The sequence below is a fragment of the Eulemur rufifrons genome, chromosome 7 (genome assembly GCF_041146395.1).
Source record: "Eulemur rufifrons isolate Redbay chromosome 7, OSU_ERuf_1, whole genome shotgun sequence".
NCBI classification, from domain to species: domain Eukaryota; kingdom Metazoa; phylum Chordata; class Mammalia; order Primates; family Lemuridae; genus Eulemur; species Eulemur rufifrons.
Genome location: NC_090989.1, coordinates 137,635,323 through 137,657,965, shown reverse-complemented (window position 1 = coordinate 137,657,965; position 22,643 = coordinate 137,635,323). Strand labels below are relative to the sequence as shown.

Here is a 22,643-nt window from a genome sequence, read left to right as displayed (position 1 = left end):
CCCATTCTGTATGGCGGCTGTGGGGTCATAGGTCAGAGCCATGCCAGCCTGTACATAGAGGGGGAGAAGGAATAAAATAGATATTAACATTTTTATCATGGTGCCCAAAACATTGAGTACACACGAAGACTTTTATCTATTCTTTCCACAATTTAAGTTTATTTTCTTCTATATATTTCTCCACTCTTACTGGCAAAACTAGCTATTTTACTACCCACAAACCAGAATCCACTAGTGACTTGGGAGTACATATTATATATCCAGACAAAACAAGGAACAATGCAGCTTGGATGATTTCCATTTTTACTTCATAAACCATCCTCTGTCTAACTGGTATCCTTATAATCTCTCACTATTGTCAAGAGCACCTATTATACATCTCAAGGCTTGGAAAAAAAATAAGAATGAGTCCTGCAGTCAAGATAAAAATAAAAGCCACTTAAAATGCATTCAACCTTATAGAACAAAACTTTAAGAAATATTTATTTTAAAATCCATCCTATGCCTCAGGGGTGTGCAGGTAATGAGTCACAGAGAGCTTGTTCAATACCTTGCTAGTACCTCTCCTACTAAAAGTGCTAGAAAGGGAAGATCATTTACATATGATGGAAATTCTAGGCCACATGGCTAATAAGGAAGTAGTTGTGTTTTGTTTCTAAGAATAAGACCACCTCTGAAAAACTACACTTCTATAACTGGCAGTAGTTTCAGGAAAAAAAAAAAAAAAAAAAAACATAAACTTTCTAATTGCTGATTCACAGCCTAACTCACCCCTTCGTATACATTATCATGTTTGCTCCTCACAACAACCCTATGAAGTAGGCAGGGGAAATATTTTCTCCATTTTATAGATGAAGACATGGAAGCTTGGAAAGGTCAAGTGACTTGCTCAAAGTCACATATTTGGGGGCAGAACCAGATTTCAACCCAAGTCTTCCCATATGGACTCCTTTCCACTCCTCTGCCATACGTTGGCCTAAGATTTAAACGAGACCCGAGTATCAACTCCAACAATATGGGGGACCGTTCTCTGTGGCTATATGGACCTACATCCTTTGTTTACTGGGATTGTCTGCATGGTTATCACTTATAAATAGGAATAAAATGTAGAATATAAATTAAAACTGCCCAGGTTGTCTCGAGGCTGGATTGTTTTTCTTTTTCAAATTTAAAAGTGAATTAAAACAATAATAATTTCCTGGCTTTGACAGTGTACTATAGTTACATAAAATGTAACCACTGGGAGAAACTAAGTAAAAGTTATACAAGACCTCCTTGTATATTTCTCTTACAACTTCCTGTGAAACTCTAATTACTTCAAAATAAAAAGTTAGGGAAAAAAAAGTGAGTGAGCTTTGAGAACTTCTATAGAAGATAAGATAAACATTTTAAAAGAAAAAAAAAAAGCTTTCATGTATTCCTTTTTTCTTTTTCCAGTGTGGCTGAAGGTGGTTTTCTCTTGGGCTTATTGAATTCCTGGGATTTAGCATGTAACTGAAATGAAAATTTTCCAGCTTCTTAACACGGAACCTTACATACAGTATGTCCTGCTCTATTCAAGATTACATTGCATGCATTATTTTCTCTAAATAATAATGTTTAAATTATCATGAAGATTGATATGAGGAACAAAAGTGTAGAGCCATATATGAATGGGATTGGTATATATCCCATATATGAATGGGAAGCATACATAAATTGAAACGGTGTTTGCAAACAAAATTTAGATGACTGCCAGATGTTAACAGAGTTGCAGTGAGAATACATGTTTAATAATAACTGCATGACCTCTTTAAATTTAAATCTCACTCATGTTAAAGAAATATGCAACTGATAATACAACAATCTTGGGGACTAGGAAATGAAAAGAGAATAAAACAGCAGAAATGAAGAAAGGTTTTTGTCTGTGCCCTTGGGACAAGCAAAAAGGTAGTGGTATCCACATGAATAGAGATCCTGAGTCTAACGTCTTCCCAGGGATGGGGCCTCTGCCACATGACTGGCGGGAGACAGGCCCTAGGCTGAGCACGCCTCCGAATGGAGTTGTCAAGCACTCAGCTGAAATTCCATGGTCCTATGATGGAGAGGGCAGTTGTAAAAGCTGTCCATCTGGGATGAGATTTCCCTCTTAGGAACACTAAACTTCAGTCCTCTAACTTATCCAAAATGCCACACTGGAGGCAGAATGAAAACAGTGTGCTTTACATTTAATAGAGTTATCGTTAGTTCATGAGATTTAGGGTGATAGTCATATCTTCATCCTTCTAATTACCCCAAATTGTTTAAATCCTGGGGACTTACAGGAAGCCTTCTCTAGTAAACCCCACATTTATTCATTTTCCTGTACTTATTTTCCTATAGTGCTCAGAGAGAGACCAATGCTATCTAGCCCTTCTTGAATTATAAACTATCTTGAACATACTCTTTTTATGCCATGTTTATTGGTTCTGACTACTTTAGGTAAGAATTTCTTTTTCTCCCATTTTACTTGAATTCCTCATGGATTCAAGTTAACCAGTCAGTTCTTGCTAAGACTATAGTAAATATCAATCAACTCCATCTCTTTGTCCAGTACATATTTGTTAATCAGAAAACCTATATTGGCCGGGCACAGTGGCTCATGCCTGTAATCCTAGCACTCTGGGAGGCTGAGGGGGGGAGAATCGCTTGAGGTCAGGAGTGCAAGACCAGCCTGAGCAAGAGCGAGACCCCATCTCTACTACAAATAGAAAGATTTAGCCAGTTGTGGTGGTGAGCACCTGTAGTCCCAGATACTTGTAAGGCAGAGGCAGGAAGATCGCTTAAGCCAGGAGTTTGAGGTTGCTGTGAGCTAGGCTGAGACCACGGCACTCTAGCCTAGGCAACAGAGTGAGACTCTGTCTCAAAAAAACAAAAAAGAAAAGAAAAAGAAAACCTAAATTTAATTCTTTCTCCAACTTAAACCCTCGTGCTGTCTTTCAGAAGACAGAAAAGAACTGAGTAGATGTCAACATGGTACAGTGGAAAGCATTTATGTTTTGGAGTCAGGCCTGAGTTTAAGTCCTAGTTTTGTTATTTTCTAGCAGTGTGACTTTGGGCAAATTATTTAACCTATTTGAGCCCTCAGTTTCCTCAGCTGTTAAATGGTATAATAATACCTAAATCATTGGATTGTTGTAAAATTTAAAAGAGATTATGTTTGTAAAGCGCCCAGCACAGTGTCTGGAGACAAGACACATACGTAAATATTATAATACAAAGCAAGATATGTCAGGTGGCATATGAGTGGCATGGACGAGGTGCAGAGGAAAGAGGCTGGGGGTGATCAGAGAAGGCATGTAGAGAAGGTAGAGCTGAGCAGAGCCTTGAACAATGAGCAAGATGTCCACAGATGGAGATGAGAGGTGAAGGCCAGCTCGGGCAAAAGGAATAGCATGGAAAGAAGTGTGTAAACAAAAATGGCAAGGTGAGTGATCTACTTGCAGTATCATGTGTGGAAGGGAGAGTGGGAAACAAGAATGAAAAGGTAAAGAGGGAGGATCTTAATTGCTCAGCTCCTCCAGGGGAGCCACTGAACATTTTTGAGCAGGAAAGTTATACAATCAAAGAGGGATTGGGCAACGGGAGATAGCATGAGCCCTCTGAAAAACAGAGGGTAAATCCAGAGCAATGAGCAACTGGAGTAGGTACCTGGGGACAGGGAGGTGGAGAGAATCTAAGCTGAGATTGTCATTGCAAAAGGGTAGGGAATGAATACAAGATTCACCTACTTCACGATTTTGCCTAGGGACAATCCTGCCTCTGAGTACCTTTGGCAAGAGGAGACAAGAAATAGTGTCAGGTCATACGCATTTGGCACACCGTGGGTAGCAAAACAAGGCATGAGTTAAACAAATGGTTTTTTGAACTTAACCCATTGGCTGAATATCACAGCACAATAACTAACACTTGGCTACTCCTGTTTTTCACTTCATGCATAACAGATTGTTGAGTTATAATTCTAACACGGTGTTAATGCAAATTTTGCATTCAATTTCCCTTTGTCTCTTTCCACAAAGGTAAAAAGAAAATCAATTTTGCTGCTCTGTCTAGTCCCCTTTATACTAAGCTAGAACCATAAAATTATCATTATATAATCACCAAAAATTACGGCATGTTTACAAACTCCCGAGTCACACAAAAAGTAAAGTATCTTGAAACAAAATGAAAATGTCACACCACATATGCAGAAAAGTGATGTTTAATCCTTATTTCAAAAAAAAATAACCTTTTTAGACTCAGAAATATTTTCCATTTTCACATTATTTGTATATTGGAGTCGTTTATAATTTATTTAAGACAAAATGGGGCATTTTTGTCATTTGCAACAGCAGCTAGGGTTTGGCTCAGTATTTCAGTCATAATAGGATATTTTTAGGGCTTCCAGACAGGATGTGTACTACAAGAGCTAAATATTTTAGAAGAATTTTAATGTTTTATTGGAGTAACTAATGCATCTTTATTTTTAATAAATGTGGAGGATTTAGTGAGATAAATCAGTTGACTTAGGAGCTAGATATTTGATATTAATAACTGTAAATGCTTAGGTTATATCAAGAGGTAATAATTATGGAAATACTGCTTACAGTGTACACATTAGGGAGTAGGCATTTCTACTGTAGAAAATTCCCTGAACTGTAATACTTGGTCTTATCTGGGGAGCAGAGAATCATTGACTATTACAAAGCCACCGAGAAGAGGGGCTGACAGAATTGTTTTATCATCTTTGAAAATGTTTTTAGACTGTAAGGTGAACGGGAATCAAAAAGTTTGAGGCAATAAATTTTATACAAACTGATACAGACTGAAATTCCTGGAAAATCAAAACATTGCTGTTTTAGCCTAATATTTTTCTTTTTTTTTTTTAAGATCTGCCTTGACATACCTCTGGATGAAATACAAATGAATAATTACAAGAATTTCCATTCTTCTATAATCAGATTTAAAACAACACTTTAGTAAATATGTAGTAAAGATTGTATATTTTAGTAAATACTGGATTAGCACAAGTTGAGTTCAGAAAACTAAAGAAGACAAAGATCATAGAGTTTTCTGGATGTCATTCTTAAAGAGTTTATTTCTTGCAACCAATTTTAACGATATTTACAACTGTTAGCTGGCTATAATTAAAAATTCAATAAATACAATAATATGACTTAAAAGGTGATGTATATAACAGGGGCTTAAAATTATGATGTGTTATAAATATCTAGGTATTGCTGTTGAAGTGAAATTTCTCTTAATTTGCTTATATTTATTTACCAGTATTTTTATTTAGAAAATAGGTCCTTTAGTGAACAAATCATGACATGAAATTATGTGTACAATATGGGTAGAAAATAAAAATTTGCAAAATGAATTTCAACAAAATGATAAAATATTGGGGTGGTATAACTATAAATGACTTTTCTTCCTTTCATACTTTTTGTCTGACATTTTAAAGTTATATATAATAATAATTACTTTTATAATGTGTGGGTGAGAGATCCTTTAATGTATAAAAGCACTTTATGTCCTCTATGACTTGTTTTAAAATTTTAAATTTAAGACAGGGGTAGGGGGAAGACATATCATTTGTGAAAGTAATATAGATCAGAGGCTCGATTCAGAAGTAAGCTTGAAAATGTCGCAAGGCATTTAGCTTTTCTGGGTAAACAGAATACAGAAGAGGTAGGATGGAATGGGGGTGCTACAACCAGAAGGGACAAGGTGAGAGTGAGCAGGAGGTAAGTAATAAAGACTGAAAATACAGGGTTAATGATACAGTGTTTCTAGTGGTAGAAGCCAGTAAGAATTCAGAAATCCAAATGACCACACAGTGGCTGAGAAATTGAGGGCCTCCTTTGCGACATCAGAAGTATGGCTATCCAAGATATTCAGAGGAATCAAAAGAAACATCAATGACAAGAAAATCATTAGATGGCCAACATTAAGTCAAACTTTTGGCCAAAGAGCTTTTAACATTCTTCATGTTAAAGGAGGAACTAATCCTAGGAAAAAGTATACTCAGAGCAAAATTGATGGCAGGCTATTAATTCACTTGCTAAAAGGGCTTATGAGAGAATAAATTTCTGACCTTCCTAGGAGTCAAGTGGTAGAGTTTTACTGGGGAACAGCTCTGGCACAGTCAGGGGACTATTGAATGGTTTGTTTCTCCCAGGAGAGGCAGTCAACCATGTAAGGCAGTGGTCTGCTCTCACCTGCTGAAGGGATGTTCCCTGGGCTACTGAGCAGCCATTCACTCTCTTGAAGAGAAGATGAGGGACAAGTTAGATAGTAAATAAGGAAATTCTCAAGGTCTATGCAGTCCTGAGATAAGACAAAAAAAAAAATCCTGGTTAATCCTACTATAAAAGGTGCCAACCAATCTGTGAAATGGCTCACGCTATGCTAATTTTCATAATTTCTGAATCCAAGGAATATTTTTATTCCAAATTATATTTGATTAGTTAATATCATTCACCAGTGAATTTTTTTCTTCTTTCAGAACTCCTTCCCTTGGCTTCTGTGATCGTCTCCCTTGTTTTTTTCTGACCTCTCAGAAAGCAATTTCTTCTTTGGCTTTATTTGATTCAACTGCCTTTGAGATGCCAGTGCTCAGGGCTCCTCTGCCTGTGTATAGTGGTGACATTCATTTTCTGATCCCAACTATTATTTATGTCCTGATGGCTCTAGAATCCTTGTCTCAAACTCAAGTTTTTATTCTGAATTCCAGACAAGCATTGCCAAGTTAAATCAATAAGTTCAGTGCATGGTCACTGCCTTCTTACAAGTTATCATTTCTTGTTTCAGTATTTACTAATATTTTTTGATATAATAACCTGTCCTTCCTTTGCTCAAAACCTTCCTCCAGTCCATCAGCCATACCATTGTGTTGTGAGGATTGTTCTTGTCAGAGGCAAATCTGACCACATTATGGTCCTTTGTCTCAGTAGCACCCTGTTACCTTGAGATAAAACATGGCCCACAGAACTCTTCATGATCAAGTCCCTATGTACCTGTTGATCTCCACAACTTTCTCATGTAACTCTAGATGAGAGTTCACCAAACTCAGAAACTCAGATATAGACATACGCTCATCCTGCCCTGGAGCATTACCTCTGGGCTGTTGTATGGGTAGTTTTTGGCTGGAAAGTCCCCATCACTATTTGTGGGAATATTGATATTCTATTCTTCCAGCCTCAGACTAGATGCCAGAGCCTCTTAAAGCCAGCTCTCCCTCCATGTGGCATTAACTGCTGCCTTTGCTCAGCCCTCATGACCCACGATGGGAGCTATTATGATCATGGTTTGCCAGGCGTGTCTCTCAGCTAGGTTCTTGGTCATGTCCATCTTGGTATCTCCTCTTCCTAGCCCAGTGTTTGAAACACCATAGAGGCTTAATAAATGTTGGTTAAATGAAATAATAAATACATAAATGATTTAAAGTAAATTTTGAGTTTAGATTTTAAATTTGCATGTGAAAATGGAATTAGAGTGCATTCTTAATTTTGCCTTATTTTATTAGTAAAATTTCCTTTGGGAAAATTTCAGCTGGACTCAAGTGAATGTCTAAAGATAACATTTGGCTAGGCATGGTGGTCCGTGCCTAGCATTCTGGGAGGCCAAAGCGGGAGGATCACTTGAGATCAGAAGTATGAGACCAGCTTGAGCAAGAGGAAGAACACGTCTCTACTAAAAATAGAAAGAAAAAAAAATTATCCAGGCATGGTGGTGCTTGCTTGTAGTCCCAGTTCCTTGGGAGGCTGAGGCAGAAGGATTGAGCCCAGGAGTTTAAGGTTGCTGTGAAGCTAAGCTGATGCCACAGCACTCTAGCCTGGGCAACAGAGCAATACTCTTCTCAAAAAAAAAAAAAAAAAAAAAGATAAAGATAATGTTTTAGCTCTATATTGGTGAGAGAGATGGGGGAAGCAAGATGAATATTGGAATTTCTAAGAGACCTTTCCGATGGAATGGGGAAGCCAGTGTACCTGAACCAAATCATGGGCAGGGACCTAGAGGAAGCTGGAAAACCTGGAGGCCTTTCTTCCTGAAATGACCAGCCCAGAACCAGGATAAGAGAAGGACTATTAAATGTCATTTGGATAGCTTCAAAAGGTTTTTTCAGGAATTAAACAAATAAGATGCAGGCGATTAATCGCTTTAAATTGCAGCAAAAATAGAGAACAGAGAAAATTAACTTTTATATGTGAGAAAAGAACATCAAGGGGAGACTTAATGTTGTTATTTATGTGCTATGTCATCACAATCTTTCTCTTTTTTGGCTTTTGCTAAAGTATTCTTGGCAGACAGAGATTTTTTCCCCTTATATAGCCATAGAGAAGGACGAGACAGAAAGATGTCAACAGACTAAGACTGGAAGGCTGAGAAAGCCTATGACGACACTGAACAAGCATGGCTGAAAGGGAAGAATAAGAAAAGGTACAACATGATATAGCTGGCTAAAGGTCCCAAAGTCTTGGGAAAAAAAGTTCTTGTCTGAGTTTATCATGAAAACCAAAGTTTAATCTTTAATTGCTAACCATAAAAAAGATGAGAGAACATTATCATATTTTATGTAGGTGCATCTGTTTTTATCTTAATCTAAATGACTGAATTTCATAGATTTCAAGATGCAGGGTTTTTTTTTTTCACATTTTAGTATTTGTGAAATTGGGATTCACATGATAACTGAGGGCATTTCCCAGTTTTTCAAGTTCTTTTTCTTTTATTTTTTTTTGGTGGTATTTAAAATAATATTTTATCTTTAATAGATGGTACCTTATAGTCAGCGATGTAGTATCTATACTGTTAAATCCCACCAGAACATGACAAAGTGGGATGAAAAATATAAAATGCTGAGATTGCTATAAGCCTGTGTAGCATTAAATAGGGGCAAGTTCCAGGTATCCAGCTAATTGACCCATGGACTTTCCGGTCCTAGTTATAGTCTTATACTACCTGGAGGTTGTAAACAGTGGCTTACACATCTAAAGAGATGATTCTCATTCTTATCGCAGGCTAGGACTGCCAGGACACGCCAACAACTCCAGAAATCTCCCAGTTGGTTGATGTCCCATTTAGTTGCCTTGATCCACAGAGATTGAGTCTGGAGAAGACAGGGGACATGGAGATCCACCAGCAGCCTTTCCTCCTTGTAATTGCTTGCTATAATCTTCCTAGCCTAAAGCCCCTCCTCAATTCCCCACCCCTACCTTTGCCCCAAGAATGTAAATTTGTTATGCCATCCTTTTCCTTGAGAACACAGCTAGACAGAGAACTGGAGCTCATCACCAATTACCTTAATCCAAAATTACACTATTACAGGGATTTACAAGTCTTATTTTTTATCCTTAGTGATCACAGGTTAGTAAATATTGGGTCTAGCAGCTTTAAAATAGAACACTTAATTGAGTAAGAAAGTTTTCATACTGAATTATTGAGAATTCAAGTTCTTGGGCCAATGGGAAATTTTCTTTTAAAATGAGAAGGGCCATTCACCTTGAGCCTGCTCTCTAAATTGTAGGTAAAGTATGGAAAATAAATAAAACTACATGTGGTGGGCTAACTAATAAACCGAACTTGCAAGTGCTCACATGCATCATAACAGCCAACAATTCTTTTCAATATCACGTATATAAAGACTCTCCTTCAGTTCAAGGTTAAAAAGACTATTTGCTGAACCTGGCAATGTTGGTAGATATATCTTAATTTTTTTTTTCCAAAGTCTTGTTAAAGAAAAAAATTGGACCAACTAATTGCCAAGCACTGTGGTATACACAAAGAAAATAGTGGTGAACTCCATAGACAATGCCCCTGCCTTTATGGAAAATGGTCTAAGATATCCTGAGTCTAGACATATTACTAAGTTTTCCAAGTAATTCTTTAGATATACTATTTTATAGGAATTGTACTTGAGTTTATCCTCAAAGTATTTTTGTTTCTAGTGGCTCATGGGACAGTACTTCAATTCTACATCTCTGAAACATAAATTTCTAATGTTCAGTATTATACAATTAAATTGCAGCCAATATGGCTTCAAAGCTAATAGAAATGGTGTATTTCTGGATCTCATAGTCAGGTACTTCTCATACTAACAAGAAGAATCTTGACTAGTGACTGATCAAATAGTTAATGCACTACGTGCACCATTTGGAGCAGATAGCTATTTTGTTGAGTTGTGTATTGTCTTCCTCACTGCTAAGAATGTCTTAAAGCATGTGCCTTCCATTAGCGTTGGTGTCAGCCAAATGCTTTCAAGAAACTCCACAAAACATTCTGCTGAGAGCATTCCCCATAAGCAGTAACCACAGGGATAAGCCTCTTTCTCTCTAGATTTTATGTAGCATGTTTGAGATATATTTCCCATTACTTCCAGAGCCATCTATGTGTCCTTTAACATCAATATTTCCCATGCCAAAGAAAGAAGGCAGAGCATCACCTTTTTCTACTTCAGTTAAGAATGTGCCTGTCAGGTGACTCAAATTCTTCACCACTCTGCATGTCTGTGAATGACTGTGAAAGCATCATGAGTACTGGTTCTGGCATTTCAAATAAATTTTAATAAGTAGATAAATTTTCAGATATGAACCTGTGAATAATGAGGATTGACTGTATCTTTCTTCAAACTGATAATGTCATGAGTCTGAGTCACAAACAAAAGAAAATTTTATAAATGGCATTAATACCACTATTTGTAAAGACTCTAAAAATTAAGATTCTGAAAGTTACACAGAAGAATTTAATAATGTCACCCTTCATATATAAATTACTATGTGGAAGTGTAGAGGTTATCTACATTCAGCACTATGGAGACAGTATATGCAAATAAATTCCTGTTTCACAATTCTTTGCTAAATTCTGTAAGCCACCAATTGTGGCATTAGAATGCTCCTTCTCTCAAAGATAATTGCTTTGAATGATAGTGGAGAGTACTTGAACCTAAGGAGTCCTTCTAACGGCCACTAAAGTTGCCCAAGCACCTTTGGTATCCAAAATTTATTGCCATTATTTGCCACAATAAGTTAAACACTCATCTTTTTTCTCTTTAAAAAACACTATGTAATTTATCAGTTCTCAATAGTAGCTCAATCTTTTCCTTGATTTCTGGCAAAAGTTTATGTTTTTTTTTTTATTTTTCCTTTATATTTTTCTTTCATCTTCTCCATCCAAGCCCTCCTCCCCCTGCTGGCCCTTGGCTTTATGATTATATGACCTTCAAAAGAAAATGGGCTAGAAACTTGAAAACCACATAACGTTTCAGTGCTAAATAATGCTTTATGATTTGAAGTGTGATCTTATAAAAACATTAATATAATGTGGATCAAAGTTAAAATATATTATTTTCTATCAATATTGTTAAGGGTATACTTTAAAATAACTAAAAGAGTGGAAGTAGAATGTTCCTAACACAAAGGAATGATAAATGCTTGAGGTGATGGGTATTGATCAAATCACACATTGTACGCCTGTATCAAAATATCACATGTACCCTATAAATATATACAACTAGTATGTACCTATAATAAATATTAAAATATATACATGATCTACTTATTTTTTAAAATATGTTTTATAATCTAAAAAAATGCAGCTGGAAGATTATATTGGCAACAATTTTTCAAATAAATGTATCATTTAAAATAATTCTGGTTTGGAAAATAAACGGACATGGTATAAAATTGAAAATCAAAGGGTTAAAGCATTCTAGGCTTAGAAATACATAGCAAAGCTGGCTTTCAGGTTAAAAAGCCCCGAGTTGCATTGATTATATTATGATAGTATAATAATAGCTTCTGCTTGAGCAGTTATCGTTTGCCAGGTACTGTGCTCAGTGCTTTGCCCTTGACCACCTCATTGAATCCACACCATCACCAAATACACACTCTCAACCATTCTCATTCTACTGGTGAGGAAAATGAAATGTAAGGACTTTCAAAACCTTGCCCAGTGTTGTCACTCAGCTCGGAAGTTGTGGATTTGTGATTTAAACACTAGAGTATGCTCCCTTAGCCACTGAAGGAGAGTGCCTGGAAAATTATGAAGATAAGCACATAATATTCAGCACATCACAGTAACACACTTGATTCCTTAAAATTCAGGAAGAATTATTATTCTCAGGGGGGGAATCAGAGACGGACTTAAGATTCATGAAATATTCACAGCCTGAAGCTCAGCTTGCTTCTCTAAATGTTATTCTCTGTGTGCCACTCAGCACCCAAAGGCATAGAGGCCTCTACTGGCCAAGTGACACAGTGAAGTTTTCCGACTTTGGGAAGCATTTCTCTTTTGTAAATGCACATAAATCAATTTCTCAGTTACCTACCCTGAAAAACAAACAAAGAAGCAGTTATGACCTAGTAGCAAGATGAAGGTAAACTGATGTTCTTGTACCTGCTGCTTTTGTTCTTGTTATTTTTATTATTTTGGTTTTGGCTTTCTTTCACTGGAATAGACACGAAGCCAGTTACAGTCAATGATTTGATTTCTACAACACTAAATTATATTCCATCCTATTTTTAATGTCTACTCTGCAGACAGAGAATATCTTTGTCATTTTAGGCTCTGATGGAGTATGGGCCCTGTCTGTGTTTACATCATGTCCATAGCAGCCAGGCCCATGGCCCCTATACAGTGGACACAACACGTGATCACTCACTGACTGAACACTTGTTGTTTAAGCTGTTTCTTCTTCATATTATCTTTTAAAAAACCCTCTAACAGAATCCTTCTCTTAAAAGAACATTTCTTCATAAAGTAGTTATACACTGAGAAAGGAAGAAAGCAAACAGGAAACACAGGAGATGAAAGGAGTTCTCACTGAGAATGTTTAATATGCATTCAGAACAGGGGTCATTCCCTATACCTAACGAGGTATACGTCCTTACACATCCTCAGTATGCAGCATGACTCAGTGAAGGAACAAATGCCTATGATAACATTAGTGATGATAATGGTAATAAAGACAGTTGAAATTAGTAATGATGATGCCAGTTTTTCATGCATTCACCCTCCTTCAAACAAATAAAAATGAAACAAACAAAAAATAGAACATATCCCTTAAAGAAAATTTTTATTCATCTAGAGTCTGAATATAGGATATAAATATTATATTATTGAGATGGCTATCTGCCTACTTAGAAATCTAAAAAAAAAAATTTGTCTCATTCATAAATGGACTTAGAATAAACAAGTCCTCCCAGTGCCTTGAGGCACAATGGAAATAGACTGGCTGTTTGGAATCAAGTTTATCAACTTTGCCTGCACTTGGCTATAGATTCATAACAGCATGGGAAATTCCATTCTCCCCCATGACTTTTGCAGGCCTTCATTCACTTACTGGCACTGAAGAGAATTTTTATTAATAGTAGCTCTGAACAGACAAGAATTATAAAACTTTACTACACAGTGCAAGTTTTCATCCACCACAGAAAACAAGTTGATTTCAGGTCTGAATATAGACATTTTATCTGGATTATAGGTCATAACAAATAATCTAGCTTAGGTTAGCTGTGATAAAACCGATAATTTTAGCTTTCAGCTCACTAATACTGGATGTCGTGAGTATATTAATGGGACCCCTAATTTAAGGAAAGTGAAGTACACTATGTCATTGTATTACATCTAATTTGTATGAATGGCACTCTTAATATTGTGCAATGTATATATTGTACTCCTGTACCTTGCCTGTGTCTTGGGCAAATAAAAATGCATTTAAATAAAATATCTTCAAGAAATACTATATCATTATGCATCACCTAAAATTTGTTCTTTAACCGGGAATAGGTAAGGAATTGCAAACCTTAATATTCCTAGAATGCATACTCAAAACCTTATTTAATTTTCTCTTTAACATAACCTGTAAAGTATTCCTGGGAACCTGAGTGTTGATTGTTAACAATATCACATTAGTTCCATTAGTTCATTTTCATAATTAGATTGTGAAGATAATCTTGTTAAATGTTTTCAAAGTAAGGAAAAATATCTTCAGAGCATCAAATAGAAAAATGTTCACTATTGTTCATTGTTTTTAAATTGACTCCAGCAGAGAAAAGTAAATAAGATAAAGGCAAGAAATGTAATTTTATTAATTTTTGTTTTTATAAAAAAATCTTGGCACATTTTCACTAGACATCTGAGTACTTTGTTCGGTTACTTTTTGTTCAATTGCCATGTCTCTGGTTTGTGTCCGCAGCCAAAACATTATTTCTTGGAAGTACAATTCCCAAAGCAATTGCTATCAATGACATTTACTAACTCAATTAATGTAGGGCTTGGGAAGATTTTATGAAAGCTAGATGGAGTTTTGAAGCCAGTAAAAACTGGTTTGTTTATGAGATTCGCACTATTTAAGGACAAAACCTCAGCAAAAAACTTTGATGAAATAGCACCATATTCTGAAATTTGAAACTTAGCATTTACCTATATTTGAAAATTCTCAAGGAAACCCAAAGACCAGTCACAACGAAAGTTAACATAAAGCAATTTCAAAATTTGAGTGACTCTCATCATCATAGTGGAAAATTATCCATTGTTTGATTTAACCCAATCATCTTTACAACACAGTTAAATAAAGTTTGTAAAAATATGCTTACCACAAGTTAGAAAATGTGTTTGTGTATGTGTTGTGGTGGTGGTGGTGGTGGTGGTCATAGTTGAATGAATGAATGAATAAATGTCTATTTTAGTTTACAATTAAATTCACTGAGGCACTAAATTGCCATCAATCAGATTTTGATCTGGCCATCTGGGAAATTCTTGCAGCTATTTGCTTTTTGATCAGCTGTTCTTATTATTTGGGGTATGGAATCCAAGGTGGTGGCTTTTGGTAGTCATCGGAAATGTCTTCTTTGAGGATACAGGAGGAAGCAATAGGGGTTCTTCTTCATGTTTCTGATATATTTTTGAACTGGTTTGAAGCATTCCTGGTTCCACACTAGCCATTTGGGGGAGCACAAACATGGTCAATTTGGACAGCATTTTACCTGAATTAAGAACTGAGAATATGGACTTGTATGGAATTGAACACCTTGGAGTTCCATTATTACAGCAATAATAGAGTACGAGGACTCCTGAGCTAGAGGTGACATTAAAAACATTTCACAACCAGTAGGTCATAAGCACTGGCCAATCAGAACGTAAGTGCTGGTGTAGGAGCATGTGGGGAACTCCTGCTGTGCCAGCCAGCACCCCATTATTGCTGCATCATGGGAGGTCTTGGAGGAGGGTGGAAGGGGAAGTTGGGTTGCACTGATAGACTATGGGCAGTGGCTACTTATCCAAATGACAAAGATGTGTTTTAACACATTAACAAGCTGCATGGCCCTTTTAGTATACTGAAGCTGAACATCAGCCCTGTCCTTGGCTTCTCTAAGATAGTGGTTCTCAAAGTGTGGCCTAAAGAATCCTGAGGGTTCCCAAGATCCTTTTAGGGATGCATAAGGTCCTCTCTTTTTTAAACAACAAACATTGTCTAGGTGAAGTTAGATTTTCCTTGTATGTTTAAAACAAGACAGTATACAACAACAGATTGAATGCCAAAGCAGATGTACAAATCTGCTCATCTTTTACTGAGTCAGACATTAAAGTGATTTGCAAAAATGTAAAAAAGTTGCCACTCTTCTCAAAAAATTGCCTTTGCTTTGGAAAACATAGTTATTTTTCATAAAAGATACTGTTTTTATTAGCACGTGGTGGGTTTATTTTTGTTATTATTTATTTTGTTATAAATAATAAATTTAAGAGCATAAAGGGATCCAAGATCCAAGAGTTTGAGAACTGCTGCTTAAAATAAAAAACAAGAACTGTAGGACAGGGCCAGGCACGGAGGCCGGAGGATCGCTTGAGCTCATGAATTAGAGACCAGCCTGAACAAGAGCAAGACTACCGTCTCTACTAAAGATAGAAAAAATTAGCTGGTTAACTAAAAATAGAAACAAAAAATTAGCTGGATGTGGTGGCTCCCACCTGTAGTACCAGCTACTCAGGAGGCTGAGACAGGAGGATTGCCTGAGCCCAGGAGTTTGAGGTTGCTGTGAGCTAGGCTGACGCCATGGCACTCACTGTAGCCAGGGCAACAAAGCAAGACTCTGTCTCAAAAAAAAAAAAAAAAGAAAGCAAGAAAGAAAGCAAGAAAGCAAGAAAGAAAGAAAGAACGAACTGTAGGACGCCAGGAAAGAAGAGCCTAGTAGCCCCAATCCCTTGATCATTTTACTCAGAGTTCCAATTGTCTCTTGAAAGATTGGTTGATAATTTTTAAATATCCCAGTATTTTTCACTTAATGCAAAAACCATTTGCATATATTTATATTTCAGAATCTTGCTATTTACAGTAATATATGTGTATAAAATTTTCAGTATTAGATTTTTTATAAAGAAATGCGTTTCATCAAACTGCTATAAAATTGTTATCAAAATGTCACCCAGAAAAAAAATACCTTCAACTAATAAATTAAAATTTTAATTAGCCTATCAATTGGCAGACTTTTGTTACTTTTCTAAAGTGCTTGCAATCTACCAATTTTGTATCTTAAGCACTTCATCAGAAACCTTTTTCACATTATCATTGTTTTACTTGAATTTCAAGAAAGAGGAAAGTAAACATTAGCCTTAGTCTGAGAAATTATCTCAAATTCTGAAGCAGCAGAATCTGCATTACCACTTTCATTTTGTCAGAAGACAACAAGGATTGAAAGACACACCATTGTTTTATATACCAAAACAAACAAACAAACATACAAAATGATCTCCTTGTAAAGTTGGGAGGTCAACTTTACTCTAATGGTAGATGAAAAACTAAACCACTCATCAGAAATGGGAAGTTAGCACTGAATGAAGGAAAGGAACAGGGGAAAATCTCCCCTGAAAATCTGACCCAGAGTCCTCACTTTGGTTAGTGTTTTCATTAAAGACCTTAAGCATAAAATGTAGGTAGAGCCCCCAGGTGACTAACAGGAGCATATGAAAACTGTCTTGCAAAATGCCATTGATTATTAGAGGGGAACCAGTTTCAGAAGTGTTAAGGTGTGGAAAAATGACAATAACAAAAACATGTGTCTTAGAATCAATTAAATGAAATAATCAGAATTTACTGGTATATAAAATTAATTAAATACTGCTCATTTTTAATTATTTTGTATTATGTCATACTTTATCAACCATGCTAATGTACTTTAGTAAGTACAATACAGGGGAAATAGAAGCAAAAAAATATAAATGACGGTCACATGGTTATCTAACATTCTTGGTGTGTCCCCTTCTAAGACCACCGTCAAAGAATACAAATTAACAGGCTCATCCCCAAACCAAAAAATGTGATAAGGGTATTTCTAGTGCATATCATTTCTTTTCTTGATTTCTTCCCTCTCAATGTGTCTACACATTTGGAATATAATTGGTCACAGACAAATTTATTATGGTCCTTTGATTTTCATAGTCTAACATGAAAATCTATAGTTTTAAAAATTAACATTTTAAAACAAAGATTAGGAAAATACCTTTAAGATCTATATTTAAATCAAAAAGTGCTCTAGGTCCTAAAATTGACTCTATAATGGTTCCATGCCATGATACATATGATGTTCATCATGCTCTGAACCAAAAGCCCTAGATTTTATGTACCACAGCTGGGTGGAAGCTCTAATTCTACATTTATTTTATGCTTATTGATTTGATTTTTAAGAAATGTAGACTGTGATGAAGTGTCTTGCTGTAGTTGCCATCTATTGTGTGAAGGTTATATTACAGGTTCTGAAGGAGACAGAAACTGAAGTTTCAGTCATTAGTGCTAACTTACCTAATTGAGTCGTGGGGCTTTTGGTCTTTGGTCTGTGATCCAAAGATATCTCTAATCAGAAGGCATTTACCCAACCAAATTTTAAAAGTTTAAATGAGTCGTTTTAGACTATGGATGTTTTGGCATGGGATGGATGTAATAATGATGCTATCAGGCATCAGCAGTCTTCCAGGGACAATGGAGTCATCTGCTGATGCACTAAACTCCATGCTAAGCACACCACCTCCTTTATAGAAAATAAGATATACTGCCTTTCTAAAGAGAATATTAAAACTCTTGCCTTTTTTATTAGCATTCAATTTCTCAACGATGATTCTGTTTTTCATGTCTTAATGTAATGAGTTATAGATCATATAGTACGTGAACAGAACTATATACTTTAAGAGGGGTTTTGAGACCTGCATGGAAACACTCGAAATAGACAATAAATAGTCTTAGGAACTGAAAATTGGCTAAAGGATTTGCTGAGAAAAACTCTAGGCTTCTTTTTTTCTTACAGCTGCTCTCAGTGTTGAAAGTGTCAAATGTGGCATCAAGTACAATGCCTTTTAAATGATAAATGGATGAAGTAGGTGCTTTGAATAGAAATACTAAATAAAGCTTTTCTGTTGAAATTATGGCCTTGGCACAAAATGGCATTTATTCAAGTCATTCAAACAACTCCATTCCATTTTACAAATAATGAAAAGACCTCATGGAAACCCAGACACCTTTCCCTTGTCTGCTTACAAAAAAGTAACCAAAGGGAATCGATTCCCAAGTAGTATTGGATCCATAAGCTTGCTTTTCTACTAATTTGTACTAAGAGGGTAAATGGATAGTTAACTGTTGGATGTTTTTCCTTTTCCTTGTGAAAAGCAGAACTTTGTATGTATCAACTTTTCTTCCTCCTTTCTGACCAACAGAAAATGGCATATTTTATATTGATATATACAAAAATACACACATATACACATTTATGAACATATAGGCATATGCATAAATATATGTACACGTGCAAATAGATCATCTCAATGGCAGGATGAAAAAATCTAAAATTTTGCTTGCCTTTTTCAAAACATGAACATTCAAACTCTCACTATGATTTCACTGAAAATATTTTCTTAAGTAATCATATCCTCATTTTATAACTATTATACAATTACAGATCAATTTTTTGTGGATAAGTCTCTCATTGAGTTCTTTTAGGTTCAAGTTAGGTTAAGGACAGAAGACTTACTGTACTACAGAACTGAGGTTAATTTTGAAGTCCTATACTCCTTCTCAAGTAATTTCATCCTGAACACATTAACACAGGACTACTCACTTGCCCCTTTGAAGTTATTTGGTTTTCCACGGGACCTAATTTCATCATGGCACCAAATGTCTGCCTTGCCACCATTCTGAGGGATGTCTGCTGCCAAATTTCTGAGCAAAAGTTGTCAATCAGGACTCACCTCTCCTTCCCTGGGCCAAGGCCTCCCATTCTGGGTATATTTGCTTTGATTCTGTCTCTTCTTTTGTCCTCCATCAGCAAATTTGCACAGTAAAGGCTCACTGGGGGCTGGGAAGATAAGAAACCAATTCTATATTAGCAAATCCCCCTTAAAAATAAGTGATTATTTGAATCACAGTCGTGCTTTGTAATGAATATCTTTTGAAGTAAAGTCTTGCTCCTGGAGAGATATTTGGCCCCCTTTTAGTCTCAACTCTGTTGGCTGCTGTTCTAACTGGGCTTCAAAAAAAGTACTGGCAGACCATAAAAGAACATAACAAATATTGTTGAAAAAACAATCAGTTGAAGCAGAATGTGAACGCGCCTTGGAAGTGAAGAGACAGGCACTGACCCTTCCAGTTATGTTAGAAACATACTCAAAATTGGTATTTATGAGTGGATAAATATTTCTCCCTCCATGCAACTGTGTTTTCACTGTAGCAACTGTAGGATTCAATTTTGGAAAGAGATGCTTAGGAACTTCTTTCTAAAAAGGAAGATATTTTGCTAATTGCAATCAAATCAGCTTTTTTTTTTTTTTTTTGTTAATCCTCTGCAAATTTCAAAGAAGTTGATCCTCCACCCAACTCTTTTTGCTCCAATTTCCCAGTAAAATCTAGACAGAATCCCAGAGAGAACAATCATTAGAATGTTAAGTGAACCCACATGATAAAATACAGCTAAAGGATATGGCTACAACTCATGAATCACAACTGATTGTGGTGGTCCTGCATGACTTATGGATATTTCTTTCCTAAGAGAAAGTGACCAAAACTAAAGTATGTCAGAATTCCTTTTCTAACAATGACACTGCGAAATTACAATCTTTTAAATCCCAACAGGGCAAAATTATTCTGTGAACTGCTGTTCTCTTTCACATCCCTACTTGAATGGAAAATTGCTGCTTGTTATTACCACATATATAATGAATGAATGAATGAATGAATGAATAAAAAGAAAGCAATGTTGGCCTGACAAATTGGTCAATACTTTAATATGGTTAGGGGGTGGGTGGTAACATATTAATTTACTTGTTTCAATAAACCACATACTAATTTGTCAGTTTATAGTCTGAAAACCAAAATGAACCCCCTCATCACTCCCTGGGGAAATGTGTTCTGCAAAAGACTAATGGTATTACTGGCCCTAAATCTCTAGCCCTCCCTGTGTCCTTGGCCTTTGCTATGCAATTTTGTAGAGTCCTCGCACTCTGACTCTTGGTCTCACTCCATGTAAATTGCTTTGGCCAATGGGATGTTAGTACATGAGACACAAGTGGAAGCTTGAAATGGGTTTAAGCGTTGAGGCTTGCTTCTTTTGCTCTTCTGCGTAGCTATGTGAACATGCCCAGGATAGTTTGCTGGAGGATAAGATGAAAATGGAGATGAGTCATCCCTTTAGTCCCAGCCAAGTCCGTCCTAGATCATCCCTTGGCCAGCCACTACCCAGACATGTCAGTGAGCAATCCAAGAACAGCAGCAGCACAGAGCTAACCTGCAGGTGACCACAGAAAAATGCATAAGCTCAGGTGATATAAGTCAAGTCTAGCGTGCAAATGTGTCAACTAAAGACATCTTTATTGTTTCATGCCACTAAGATTTTGTAATCACTATGGGGCATTATTGTCTTAATAGACAGTTGACACAGTGTTCCCCAACATCCATTCTTCCCCATTCCCATCTCCAGCTAAATTATTTGCATTTATTCATCTGAATAAAGCTAAATATTATTAGAGAATTCATGAGAATCCATAATTTTTTCCAAATCAATAGTGGAAAAAGAATAAAGACGAAGGTATCTACAAATAAATATTTGGAAATCATTTGGTTCCATGGGGCAGAAATATTTTGTCTCATCCTCTTAGTTTACTCTTTAGTAACAGATCTCTGTTCATCAGTACTGGAGGAAATGGCTCAAAGAGACAGGGGTCACCATTGACCAAGAGAAATGAAAAATAAAATGTCATTTTTGCCCTATACAAAACACACAGCTCTGTATATAAAGAGCACTCAATAAATGTCATTGCCTCACTGAACACAAGTGTTTTTCAGCTGACTGCTCTGAGGAGCCTCTAACTTTGGTGACTTTAGGGAAGCCACAAAATCACAGAAGAGAAAAACTTCTTCATGGAATATCTACAGAAAGTCGCTGCCTTTATGTAAGAAGTAGTGTCAATTCTTACTCCAGATGAAAAACCTAAAGGTTAAATGCAATCACTGATTCCCAATATTCTATGAGTAAGAAAATTTCCAGTGAGATTTCAAAACTATGTATTTATATAATATGTAAAAATCATTCTTCCCTATAAAGTATTTTACCGTCTGCCGTTTTGAAGATTCACGATACATATATCCATGAAAATGGGGTGGTCATGCAAACATGTCAGTTCATCACTGGCAGTAGTATAGATTTCTCACAAAAGGTTAACAAATCTAGAAGCACCTTACATTTCCTGCTATAAAGAAATTGGTTCCAATTTCCTGTGAGGAGGGGTATCAGCCTTATATGCCTCTGTCAGGTAAAAGATTTTCCTAGCAACTAAATACACATACACATACACACACACACGCACAAGCTTTTCTGTTTTTTTTTTTTTTTTTTTTCAGCTTATTATGGGGGTACAAAAGTTCAGGTTACATACCTTACCGCCCATCCCCCCGAGTCAGAGCTCCAAGCGTGCCCATTGCCCAGACAGTGCGCATCGCACTCCTCATGTAGGCATACGCCCATCCCCTCCCCCCACCCCCCACCTCAGTCTGATATCCGATTGGTATCATTCCCAAATGTCCATTTAGGTGATGATCAGGGAAACCAATTTTCTGGTGAGTACATGTGATGCTTGTTTTTCCATTCTTGGGATACTTCACTTAATATAATGGGTTCCAACTCTCTCCAGGAGAACCAAAGAGATGTTGTATCACTGTTATTTCTTATAGCTGAGTAATACTCCATGGTATACATATAGCATAATTCACTAATCCAGTCATGAATTGATGGGCATTTGGGTTGTTTCCACATCTTTGCAATTGTGAATTGTGCTGCTATAAACATTCAGGTACAGGTGTCTTTGTCATAGAATGACTTATGTTCTTTTGGGTAGATGCCCAATAATGGGATTGCTGGATCAAATGGTAGGTCTGTTTGAATCTGTTTAAGGTATCTCCATAATGCTTTCCACAGAAGTTGCACTAGTTTGCAGTCCCACCAGCAGTGTAGGAGTGTTCCTGTCTCTCCGCATCCACAACAACATGTGTTGTTTAGGGACTTTTTGATAAAGGCCATTCTCACTGGAGTTAAGTGATATCTCATTGTGGTTTTGATTTGCATTTCCCTGATGATTAGGGATGTTGAGCATTTTTTCATATGTTTGTTAGCCAC

General features: G+C 36.4%; 1 protein-coding gene across 5 annotated transcripts in view; it reads right to left on the bottom strand.

Moving 5' to 3' along the window:
• Positions 1-22,643, bottom strand: part of RBMS3 (RNA binding motif single stranded interacting protein 3) — a 649,837-nt gene that overhangs the window by 106,865 nt on the left and 520,329 nt on the right. For 4 of the 5 annotated variants that reach the window (XM_069473346.1, XM_069473344.1, XM_069473345.1 and 1 more), the window contains exons 7-8: positions 19,228-19,334; positions 2-48 (exon numbers count right to left, since the gene is read on the bottom strand). In XM_069473346.1, coding sequence (XP_069329447.1) covers positions 2-48; positions 19,228-19,334 — 154 coding nt within the window. Of the gene's footprint in view, position 1; positions 49-3,749; positions 3,789-19,227; positions 19,335-22,643 lie in introns of all 5 variants that reach the window. The other variant, XM_069473343.1, reaches the window with a different exon arrangement.